The following is a 12,414-nucleotide window of genomic DNA, read 5'->3' as shown; positions in this document are numbered from 1 at the left end:
CTATGTATCCTCCATTTATTGAAAACCAGTGCTACCCATTGCTAGCAATGTAATTCAAGTATATTAAAAGCTTACTTTTATAGAGTATAATTATGTAGTTAATTATATAGAGATTAAGTAGTTTCTGTACAACTTAAAAATTATAATTATAAATCTCTCATTCCATTTTGACCCAATTAATATGCAAAATGATAAGAGTAACCCTGGTCAAATATATAGATTTTATCTCTAATTTATATCATTCTCTGAGTTATGGATAAATCAATTAACACCTGTTTAGCTTTCAAATTAGCGAATGTTTTTTTCTGAATAAGCAACTCAGTGAATTAAAAATCTATTATTCATTTTGAACTAATAGATTTTCTTTCAAATTGTATTATATTCATGTGTCCTCTGCAACTTTAAAATATGAAATGACTATGCTCTCAAACACAAACTCTTCCTTTTGTGTGCTTTTTATTCTCATTTTCTCTTGTAAAATTATTCACTTTTTTTCCAGTTAAACTTTATTTTCCTGATTAGTTTGAGACTATGTCAAAAAACACCTCTTGTAGTTAAATCATAGGAAGGAAAGTTAAATCTTAGTTTGCATTTTTAAAGGATTTGGTCTTTAATCAATTGGGCCCCACTGCTGTTAGCCCTGGGGTGATTCAGAGGAACTGGCTAGGGCATGTGGCAGGGAAAATCTGCTCACCCTTGCAGAATACAGGAGAGAGGAAAAGGGACCAGGTCCTTACATTCTGAATGAAATGAATTAATAATCTCTTTCTGTTACCCCAACTCCTACCAGATCCTTTTCACCTCCTTGTTTACTATATTTAATGATCTTGCTTTCTCTCTGCCCACCCCAAATCTGCATTCAGCAGTGTAAACAGACAAATTAAAATAAGACAAATGAAACAAAATAAAAAGCCACACTGCTTAAGAAAGAGAGAGAGAGAGAGAGAGAGAGAGAGAGAGAGAGAGAAAGGAAGGAAGGAAGGAAGGAAGGAAGGAAGGAAGGAAGAAAATAAGAAAAAGAAAGAAAAGAAAAGAAAAGAAAAGAAAAGAAGGGAAGGGAAGGGAAGGGAAGGGAAGGGAAGGGAAGGGAAGGGAAGGGAAGGGAAGGGAAGGGAAGGGAAGGGAAGGGAAGGGAAGAGAAAAAGTCCGTTTTGTGTTGGCCAATTACTCTTGTCCATGGGGCCTACCTACCCTTGGATTGTGACACTCCATTGAAGAACACAGGTTTTCCTTTTCCCAGCAGGCATTACTTGCAAGTAGCTTCTTGGTATGTGTGGGTGTTTGTGCCCACTTCCTCTTCTCACTGTTTGGATTTTGTCTGGATTAATGGTGTGCAGATCTTATGCATATCCTCAGTTTCTGTGAGTTTATATGTGTGCCCCCCCTAGTGTGCAAGGAAGTAGTTTCCTTGATGTCATCCACCACCTCTGGCTCTTTCCTTATTTCTGCCTTCTCTTCTGCATAGCCTTGAGAGAAAGTAGTTGATAAATAAATAAATAAATGACGAGCAACAACCAAATTGCTCACTTTCAGCACATTGTTCAGTTGCGGGTCTCTCTGTTCACTGCCATCTACTGTGAGGGCTCAGTGGTCCCCTCATCTATGGGTACATCAATATATCAGTTAGTCATTTCTTGATTGCCATGTAACTTTTTATTGTGCCAACATCTCCCGAACAGTTCTGTGGGCTAGGATCAAATGTTTAAACCAATTTTGATACTATCCAAACCATAATTTAATCTTATTTATAGACTCTCTGTTGTGTTTTACAAAAAGATAGAGAAACCAGAGATATGTTTGGTGTAGTAAGGTATGGTATGGGGGAAGGGGATGCCTCTGTGGGTCCTTGCTAAGGCATCCCTTCCCCCTGAGGGACCAGCCCCAGGACAGTTTAGTATAGACTAGAGTTTATTCAGAAGGGGAGTTGAGAGAAAGAGAGTGAGAGAGAGAAAGAGAGAGAGAGAGAGAGAGAGAGAAATTAGAGGAGTAGAGGCAGGCCCTGAGCACTTGGAAAGAGAAAGGGGGGAGGGGACTGGGAAGAAAGAGAGGGAGCAGGAGCAAGAAGAGATAGCAAGAGAGTAAGGAGGGGGCAAGCAGCTCCTTTTATAGTGAGCCAGGCACACCTGGCTGTTGCCAGGTAACTGGCGTGGAGCCTAGACTAAATGCCAAACCTTATCTTTGTCCATTTTCCTTACTTTTCTTTACTATACACAGAGCTATTTCTAATTTTTTTTTATTTTAAAAGTATACATTTTTCTTCTTTAGCCATTTCATTCCTAATTTTTCCACCTTTGGGTAATTTCTGATGACACACTTAACACTTGGGTGTGTACAGGCATAGGTAGTTGGAGAGTAATGCTTACTATGCACGAGACCACAGATTGAATCCCTAACATGAAATTCAAGAAATCAAAAAATAAAAATGTTAATTTTTGTGAGTCTCTTCTCCCCAAGCTCTTTATATGACTTATTTCAATATGAATAAACATATATTTCTTTGGATAAATTAGCTTTATGACTTTTTATGACTTTTCTGTTTCATTCTGAGTTTCCAAACCTTTTTCACATCTTTCTATTTTATCTTGTGCAGTGGGAAGAGATTGGTGAAGTTGATGAGAACTATGCCCCCATCCACACATACCAAGTGTGCAAAGTTATGGAACAGAATCAGAATAATTGGCTGTTGACCAGTTGGATCTCTAACGAAGGTGCTTCCAGAATCTTTATTGAACTCAAGTTTACTTTAAGGGACTGCAACAGCCTTCCTGGAGGACTGGGGACTTGTAAGGAGACATTTAACATGTATTATTTTGAATCAGATGATGAGAATGGGAGAAGTATCAAAGAGAACCAATACATCAAGATTGATACCATCGCTGCAGATGAGAGCTTCACAGAACTTGATCTTGGTGACCGTGTCATGAAACTGAATACAGAGGTCAGAGATGTCGGACCTCTGAGCAAAAAGGGATTTTATCTTGCTTTCCAAGATGTCGGTGCTTGCATTGCTCTGGTTTCTGTCCGTGTCTACTATAAAAAGTGTCCCTCTGTAGTAAGACACTTGGCTATCTTCCCTGACACTATCACTGGAGCAGATTCATCACAGTTGTTAGAGGTGTCAGGCTCCTGCGTCAACCATTCTGTGACAGATGATCCTCCCAAGATGCATTGCAGTGCTGAAGGGGAGTGGCTGGTTCCCATTGGGAAATGCATGTGCAAGGCTGGATATGAAGAGAAAAATGGTACCTGCCAAGGTAAGCCTTTGCCTGTCCATTTGTGAGGGCCTTGAACTTCTCTTGGATCATGTATATGTGTTTCCACCAGTGATTAGAAGTGATACGTTTATAGAGATTATTTCCCTTCCAGTTTGATTTCTTCTCTGAAAATCAAAATTTCTGAGCAATGATGAAAGATTTAATGCACGATTTTACTGATGATACATAATTAATGCTCAGAGATTCTCTGGCTCTCCATATGGTGTTTCATATTCACCTTATCTTCAGAAGTTTTCCTTTGAATGGCACAGCCAATAGCTTGCCAACATCCATTGTAGGATTGCTCATCTACCGCTGTGGTTTTTCTATCATGAAATTGTTTTCTATCCTTGTTTTGCTGTACCGAATGTAAATGCGAAAAAACCTTGTCCTGGCATGCTTTTAACTGCCATTTAAAAATTCTTCAAAAGCAGGTTTAGAAATATGAACTTCTCAGAAAAAAAAAAATGTCATCTTGCAGGACTTAGCTTACTATGTTGTTTACATATGGTTGCAATTAGATGCTTGCTTTTCAAAATTTATAGATCAATTTTAAATGCATAATAACCAGTGCCCCATGAAAATAAGTGTTCGGAGACAGAGCCAATACAGAAAGGTCATTTCAAAGCAATTTGCACTTGGAGAGTTTCTTTTTTTTTTCTTTCTGCTCTAATTTTTCTTTTAAATTGAAACTTGATCATGCATGCTTCCTCATTCATTTGAAAATGCTCTCACTTTGCCTCCAGTGTGGTAAGTTGCCCTTTCAGACTTGGATATTTATCAATGGCTTTTTGAAACAGGATAGTACTTCATGCCAAAGAGAACAGTGTATGAAAAAGAAAGCATATTTTTTTCCTTTGAAAATGTGTGCTCTCATGATATCTTAATTTTAAGTAACAACAAGGGGTTCATGTTATTGACTGAGGAGAAAACCCAATGCTGAGCACACCCTCTGTCTCTTCATAACTGTTCTTGTTTTCTAAGGCTCTTTTGTGTGTACTAACCTATCTAGTTTGCTCAAGCTTGACTTTAGATTCTTTAAACATCAATAGAGACAAAACAGTATTATTTACTTGGCAATCTCAATGAGGCTGGTTTATTAATTCTCTCAAAAAACTCTTGCATGAACTAACATTTCCTTTTTCAGTATCAGCTCCTATTTTGTTATTTTTACATTATTACCTATAATTAATTACATAGTTATTTTTCAATGTAAATTCTTGATACACATATACACAGAAATACACACATATACACTTAGGAACATTGTCAAGTGGACATTGTCTAAATCATTCTAAGGTTTTGGAGTAGTGAAACAGTTCATTTGATTAGGTTTATGTAAATGGTCTAATACTTTGGTTTTTGTTTTTGAACAGTTACATTTGTTTATGGTGGGGTCATATGCAATTATATGGTAAAAACATCAATTAAATTAATATTGACTGTAGTTCATTATAAAATATTATAGATAAAAAGTTTATAAGTAATTTTTTTAACTTTATTTTTAAGGCAACAATCTCCTGATCTTTTGTTATTTTAAGGAGTAGGTAAAGGCTAAACTAGACCACTACAAAATTGGTTCTCATTCCAATTAACAGATGGTATAAGAAGCCCCTGCACCCTTAGAGAGTAAAATTTGAATGATGAGATGAAAATATTCTATTGGCACTTATCATTGAATGTGTCATATCTCGAGGGAGTAGGGCTTCTCTATGAATGTCTGCTAGTGTGAGAAGTTAACATTTTATATTATTATTTAGCCTCATACTTTACATAATTTGAGTAGCGAGCACAGTGAGTGAGATCCGGATGAACGGCAAAAGCCGTGTTTAAAAACTCCTCCATATTAATATGGTGTAATAGTTGAGCACTGGCTACCTGAGTTCAATTCCCAACACTGATATGGCAGTTAGCATTTGTCTTTAACTTCAGTTGCAGGAAATCCTACATCCTTATCTGACCTCTTTGCGCTCTAAGAATGTATGTAGTACACAAAAATAATGCAGGCAAAACACTCATGTTGAACAATAATAATTAAAGAAAATAAATGAATGCATCTAAATTCTTGAGTTTGTCTCTCTGCTGGGGCAGTCTTCAAGGTTTTCAGTGTGACCGACTGTACAAGCCAGTATATTGTATACAGAGATATTCATATGAATAATGCCTCTTTTAATCATTTTCAGATACTTTATAATTTTTTATGTGTGAGTATTTACCTTTAAATATGTCTCTGTACCATGAGCATGCCTGGTGCCCACGGGAGAAGGAAGAGAACATCAGGTGCTGCAATAGGGATTTAAGACCATTGTGAGCTGCCATGTAGGTGCTGGAAATGAAACCTCGTTTGTATGCAAAATGCTCTTAGCTGCTGAGACACTTTTTTTGCTCCAGTCAATTGTCTTTAATAGTATAAAATATTTGTATCAATTTTAGTAGAATTTAAACATATTGATTTTATAAATTACCTTCTTATTGAATAAACTCTCAAAAAATTGAGAGTTTGCTTTGGGGCCTTATATGCTCTCACATATTCTGGAAAATTTTATATAGATAGTGCATATGTGTGAAGGAATGGCAGAAATGCCATTGGACTTAAATTATACCACTGTAATCTGCGCTACTGAAATAGTAAGTTGAAAGTGATGTTTCAGATAATATTATTGGCCACAAGTCTCTGACTGATTCAGACATTTTCTTCCTAAATATCAATTCAAACCATCAAAAATTTCCCTAGAAATTACCACTCAGTTATCTCGCTCCTAGAATCATTCACTCTCCTCTACTTCCTTCTCCAATTAAAGTTAGATATTATTGGAACTATGTTTTAAATTATAATGCATGGCTTTATGCATAGTTTTGACTTAAAAGCCTGTGAATGTAGCATCTATAAAGAAATAAAAAGCCTCCTGCTTTCCACATGTGTCTTTTCTCCCCCTCTGAATTTTAAAATTCAGTAGTGAGCATTATGATATATATATATATATATATATATATATATATATATATATATATATATATTATTATTATTATTATTATATATACAATCCTGTCTTAGGGTTGCATGCTGTGATAAGACATCATGATCCAAAGCAACCTTCCTTGGGAAGGAAAAGATTTCTTTGCTCATTCTTTCACATCATTGTTCATCCTGGAAGGAAGTCAGGACAGGAATTCATGCAAGGCAGCATCCAGTAAGGCGGGCCAATAGAGAGGCCATGAAGGAGTTGCTGCTTATTGGCTTGCTCTTCGTGTCTTGCTCAGCCTTCTCTTTCAGCAGGCCACCAACCACTGGTTGAGCTCATTAATGGATCCACTAACAGTCATGGATCATTAGTTTTAAAAATGTCCTACACTCTTGTCCAATCACAGCCTGATTCCCTGGAGGTGTTTTTACAATCATGGTTCCATCCTCTCAGATGACTCTCCTTGTGTCAAGTTGACGTAAAATTAGCCAGCACAGATCATGATTAGGTCTGTCCTTATTTTTGACTGTTCTTTGTTCTCTTCTCTACATTGGAAGCATGCACTGTTTGTTCAACTTTTCAGAAAGCATTTTACTTGTTCTTTTTATAATCTTCTTTCACCCCCTTGAATGGTCATCTGTCTCCATCATTCCTGGTTAACTTCTACTCACCCTTCCAATCTGCATTCTAGTACTCTTCTGGAGGGATACTATAACTGGTCAGTTCTAGGCATGCCTCCCTCTTGTTTACTCACACACTGCCCTTTCTTAGACTTAGACTCCTAAGTGTTTACCTAGTTTATAATTTATTATGTCCCCAATAATTCTTTCTCTTTCTACTACACTGGCAGGGGTAAGAAAGAAATTGGAAACCAGGAGGAAAGGTAGTAGATTCAACCAAAAGAAAAGAGAATGTGATGTTACACAAAATACCATTTGGCTTATTTATTTTTACATTTCTCTTCACATACAGATTTTTCCCCAACTCAAAACCTTTTAAAACAATGGTTTCTTATCAAGTATTCAGAGGCCAAATTCAATACGCAAAAATAAGTCATTTTCATACTATGAATTGATTGGCATCTCATGTATTCAAGACTGTGGAGACCATCTTAGTCAATTTTGTCAAAGCACAAAAGTGGCCTATTGAAATATATTTATAAAGTGGCCTTATTACATAATGTCATTTAATTACTTACTTTCTCTGCTAACCAAATTAGGTTAAGGTTTAATTAAGGCTGTAATTATGTCAAGACGCTGAAATTTGAATACATTTGCTGCAGTACATTATCATATATGAATATTTGCAGACTTCTCTGGGTGATGACATGATAAGCCTAGTCAGTCATCCTGTGTGAGCTATAACACCTGTAGGCACGTTGGGCTTGACCTAAAGATTTCCAGGATTTGCATTTCAGGATTGAAAATGCCAGGCAGTTAATTAACTATATTATCTCATCCTTACTAATAACATAGCATAGGTTCAGTGGCCAAGGCAAGTTAAGCAATGTAAGACCCTTTATCTTCATACCACTTGAAACTCCCACTGAACTTCCTTTAAGAGAAGTGGACAGCTGTATCTGTAATAATCTCTGTTGAGTCAAACAATAAAATACTCTAGCTTTCATTTTATTAACTTAAAATCTGCTATATATTAGCTTCATAATGCTGAAATTCATGCCTCATTTTCTCTAATTAACAACAATAAGTATGCAAAATTATTTCTTTGAAACTTTGTTTGTGTTAGGAAACAAATACTAACTCAAATCCATTTAGCCATGTGTGTTTCCTTACCTATTATTTATCATTATTTCCATGTTATTTTTTTCCCCTCAGGAGTCATATGATTTTCTTTTTTAGTACAAAATGGTTAGAAAAGCCCATTTTGGAAGTTTCTGCTTTTTATTGAAATGGATGTGTTTGACAGAAGTAATTGAGTTCACATGAATCAAATGTTGCCTGCTGAGTTCTCCCGTGCTTGTGTTGCTGGCATACTCAGATGCAGAGCAAGACCACTAATCTTCATCACTTGTGAGTGGAATGAAGTAGTAATTTGAAATTAGCCCTACATAATTATGGTTTCACTTCTATTAAATGGGGAAAAGAGATTTAGATTGTGGGTCACTGCCAAAACCAGTTGGAGTGAAGAAGGTATATAGTGCGTGCTAAAATACAGGGTAAAGCATGTTGCCCCTCAAGGGCTGTGGAGGAAAAGCTCTTGTTAATTGTCCAACTGGGAGATGATTGCGCAGCAAGGAAAAGTGAAAATACCCAACTCAGGAAAGAGCTTAGATTCAGAAAGAGTTCAGATACAGCAGGGAACAATATGGTGATCATTCATATTTCTGGCTCATATTTTTGATGCACAAAAAAGTGGCTGGAAGTATAGCATATTAGGTGTTCCTGTAATTATTCATTGGGGAGCCTAGTTATTTTTAATTAGGCACATTACCAAAAAACATCAAAGAAATTGAACTGTTGGTTCTATTTTACTCAACAATAAGAATGCTATTTTATTCAACAATAAGAAACTAATCTTAATTTTAAAATTTCAGCCAATGTTAGGAGTTATACAAGTATAAAATGAAAGTGGTTTTTGTGTGTGTGACTGTATATTCATGGGTGGATATGTGCATGTATGCATGCATGTGTATTCATATGTATGTATGCAGGTGTTTATGAATTTTTGCACCTGTGTTTGCAGGTATGTATGCGCTCTATGTATCCATGTATGTATGTTCATGATTGTGTGTGTGTATACATGTGCACATACCCTTCAGATAGGAGGAAACACCATGAACTGGCAATTAACTAGCTCATCCCTCATGTTTATTTTCCTGTATGACACATAAGGATAATAAAAATAGATGAGTTTTGGTTCTTTCAGCTTAAACCATGCTCTACTGGGGGTTTGGAGTTCTACAATAGTTTTACAGAATATTGTCCTTGCTTTTTGTTCCCTTTCATTCTAAGCCATATTTTCAACATTGTCATTAATGTTTTTAGTCAGATACTTATGAGATGATGGGAGTGAGAATGTGGGTCAGAGATGTCAGGGAGGATTTTAGCAGGCTCTTTGATCTCACCCAGTGGAAGCCTTAGGAATTCTACACTTCATTTTGAAAGTGAAAAACCACCTCCAGAGATTGGCAAGTACTTTATGTGATATCCTCCCTTACTGTTGAGGCAGGGTTGAGAAGCACTAATCTAAGTTTCCACAGTGCACATCCATGCCAACAAAACCAAACACATACAATTGGAAAAGTGGGAAACATCACTTTAGCTTTAGAGGCCTGATAGAATCTATGGAACAAACAAGGTATTTGTATTAAAAGCTACCTAAATTAATTTGAAAATGGTGAGACAGAGAGTGTGAAAGACAACAATCTAGAAATTATTTAAGTGCATTGATTCGGATTCAGAATGTTTGTGTTCAAGTTGCTCAATTTATTTCACTGTCTATCTTTTAAAGACAAGAGTCTGGATAGCTGAGTTCCATTTTTCTTTACTTTCTTCTTCTTTTACAGCTTCATAGCAGCTACTAGATGATAGGCCCATAACATAGAGTTGAAGATATTATATTATTTTCTGGAATACTTCCTCTTTATTATTCTTTATTAAAAATAAAGTGTCTTCATTAGTATATACATTTTAATATAAATCTAGAGTATCTCTGGGATAGAATAATCATGATTTCTTTAACTTGCATTGTATATAATTATAATTTCTAGAATAGCATACATATAAAAGGATGATCTTACATATCATTTAACTAGGTAAACCAAACTATATAAATATCTATGTGCTTTCTATATAAAAAAATACATTTCTAGACTGTCAGCACTGTAAGAAATCATACATAGTATCACTCCTTCTTTAATCTAATGTTCTTTCAACCAATATGTACAGTCTGTGCAATGCTGTTCCTTATGAAGTCTAGGAAGACAGACAATGGCACATAGGTATCACCCTTGAATACCAGATGTAGGAGATTTTCTGCTGGGTATGGGAAACAGAATATGCTTACTTATGGTGAACCTTAGATATGCAGAAGAAATTTGAGACTCATATGCAAAGACACTAGTATGTATTGATGTTTTTACTATTTAATGCATGTCTACAGTACTTATTATAAAGTATATAAATTAAATATATTTTACTCTAAACAATTGGTGTTTATTAAAGACATTGAGAAAATTTCAGAAATAAAGATAATAATGCAGCAACCACGTAAGTGCTTAATGCAGAGATATCATATGGTGTACTAATTTATGTTCCACTAAACTGTTACATCTATCCTAGTTTTCCCAATGTTCAAATGTTAAACTTTGGGAAATAAAAGACATATTGATTCTTGAATTAACTGGATAAATGAGCCTGTTTTAAAATCTGTTGCACTCTCTTAAAGATAGAGAAGTCTTCATAAATATTTACGGTCAAATATTTGAATGCTAAATATGGAATAATTGAGCTTATAAGTGACTGTTATTTTGTGGATAGGTTTTTATGTTATTATGCCAACTGAGAATAACCTTCTCCATAAAAGAAGTCACTATTTTACTACTCCAGAAGTCATAACTACTAAATTGCTCCATATATGTAGATACTAAACAAGAGGTCTTAGCAAGCCAGAAAACGGAACCTAAGGGTGAGATGCCTATCTCTTTTGTTGCTCAGACATTTAAGCATGATTCACAGACATGTTTTCTCACTCATTACATCATACTTGTGATATGTTTAAGGATGAATATACACTGAATTTAGAATAAACATAATAACTGTAAGAGCTACATGCTGCATATCATGTTTATAATAATACTAATAGCTATGTAACATTTAACTTGAGCAACTTCTCATGCTCTTTCATAATGGTGATGACGAACCCCACACTGTTACATTGTGAGTTCATTTTAACATTAGTGAACCTAAACACCAATATGGTTTATGAGGCTGGAGAATTATTGTTTTTAAAAAAGAGCCTTGCATCTTTTGACAACATCTCTTTTTATTAAATATTTGTTCAGAAAAAAAATGTCCTGCATACGCTCCTTTTGTAATATTAAATTCTTATAGGAAGATGAACAGAAAAACTTTAATAATTAACATATGAACAAGGATAGTTATGTATCTGATGACACATTTTAATTTCTCATTTGAAATCTCTTAAAAATAGCATTAGAATGTTCAAAACAGCCCTTTTCTTCAATTATTTGGAGTTTTTCATATTTTTTCATATATCAGTAAAAGAAACAAATTTTAGTATAAACAATTCCAAGTAATACTGTAAAGGAAAAAAATTAAAGCAAGGACCTGGTTAATAGTACTGGTTCTCTTTTCAGAGGACCTGGATTTGGTTTCTAGCACCCATAACAATCCAAAATTGCATTTCCATGGGGCATAATACCCTTTTCTGATCCCTCATGGAAACACACACACACAAACACACATTATTATATATATGCAGGCAAATTATTCATACACAAAAATTAAAACAAATAAACACAAAAACATAAATGTTATAGGTAAATAATAGAACTCCTCTAATTAACTTGCATTTCATTACTTTAATATAGACTTCACGTATGAGGTATAAAATTATTAATCACTAGATTAGTAGCAAAATTAATAGGGGATACCAATAAGGGATGAAATTAACAGCAATAGTATCACACAAATACCATGTTTTGAATATAATTTTAGAATTGTTTATAAACTTTTTAATTACATTTATTCATTTACTCTGTGTGTGTATATTGTTTGTGTGTGTGTGTGTATTTGAAAATTTGATCTACTTGTAGAGGTCAGAGGACATCTTGCAGTATTCAGTTTTTCCCTTCCCTCATATGGATCCAAGGAATTAAACTCAGATCATCATTCTTGAGGGCTAGCATCTGCTGAGCTTTCTCACTGACCCTAGTTTATTAACCTCATCTTATTAATTTTTTTATAATTTATGCTGTATTTAACAACATTTTATTAGAATGATTGGCATGAGGTTTGTTATCATTAAACATCTATGATGAACCAGACTGAAAAGCACTGCCTCTTTTTTGGTTAGTATTAAAACAATTCATTAGAACTGGGCATATACCTCATACACAGAATGCTTGCAAAACATATGAAGTGCCTTCAGTACAGAATAAAATTAATTGGAGAAATAACTTAGGTCTCATCTATTGAGATTTACCTAATGTAACT

At 34.9% G+C, this 12,414-nt stretch overlaps 1 protein-coding gene across 9 annotated transcripts in view; it reads left to right on the top strand.

Moving 5' to 3' along the window:
- Positions 1 to 12,414, top strand: part of Epha5 (Eph receptor A5) — a 363,058-nt gene that overhangs the window by 83,337 nt on the left and 267,307 nt on the right. For all 9 annotated transcript variants that reach the window (XM_006534769.2, NM_007937.3, XM_006534775.3 and 6 more), the window contains exon 3: positions 2,591 to 3,254. In XM_006534769.2, the coding sequence (XP_006534832.1) occupies positions 2,591 to 3,254 (664 nt within the window). The remainder of the gene's footprint in view (positions 1 to 2,590; positions 3,255 to 12,414) is intronic.

The sequence above is a fragment of the Mus musculus genome, chromosome 5 (assembly GCF_000001635.26).
Source record: "Mus musculus strain C57BL/6J chromosome 5, GRCm38.p6 C57BL/6J".
NCBI lineage: Eukaryota > Metazoa > Chordata > Mammalia > Rodentia > Muridae > Mus > Mus musculus.
Note: the sequence above shows the minus strand (reverse complement) of the source record. Positions and strands in the feature narration are given on the sequence as shown.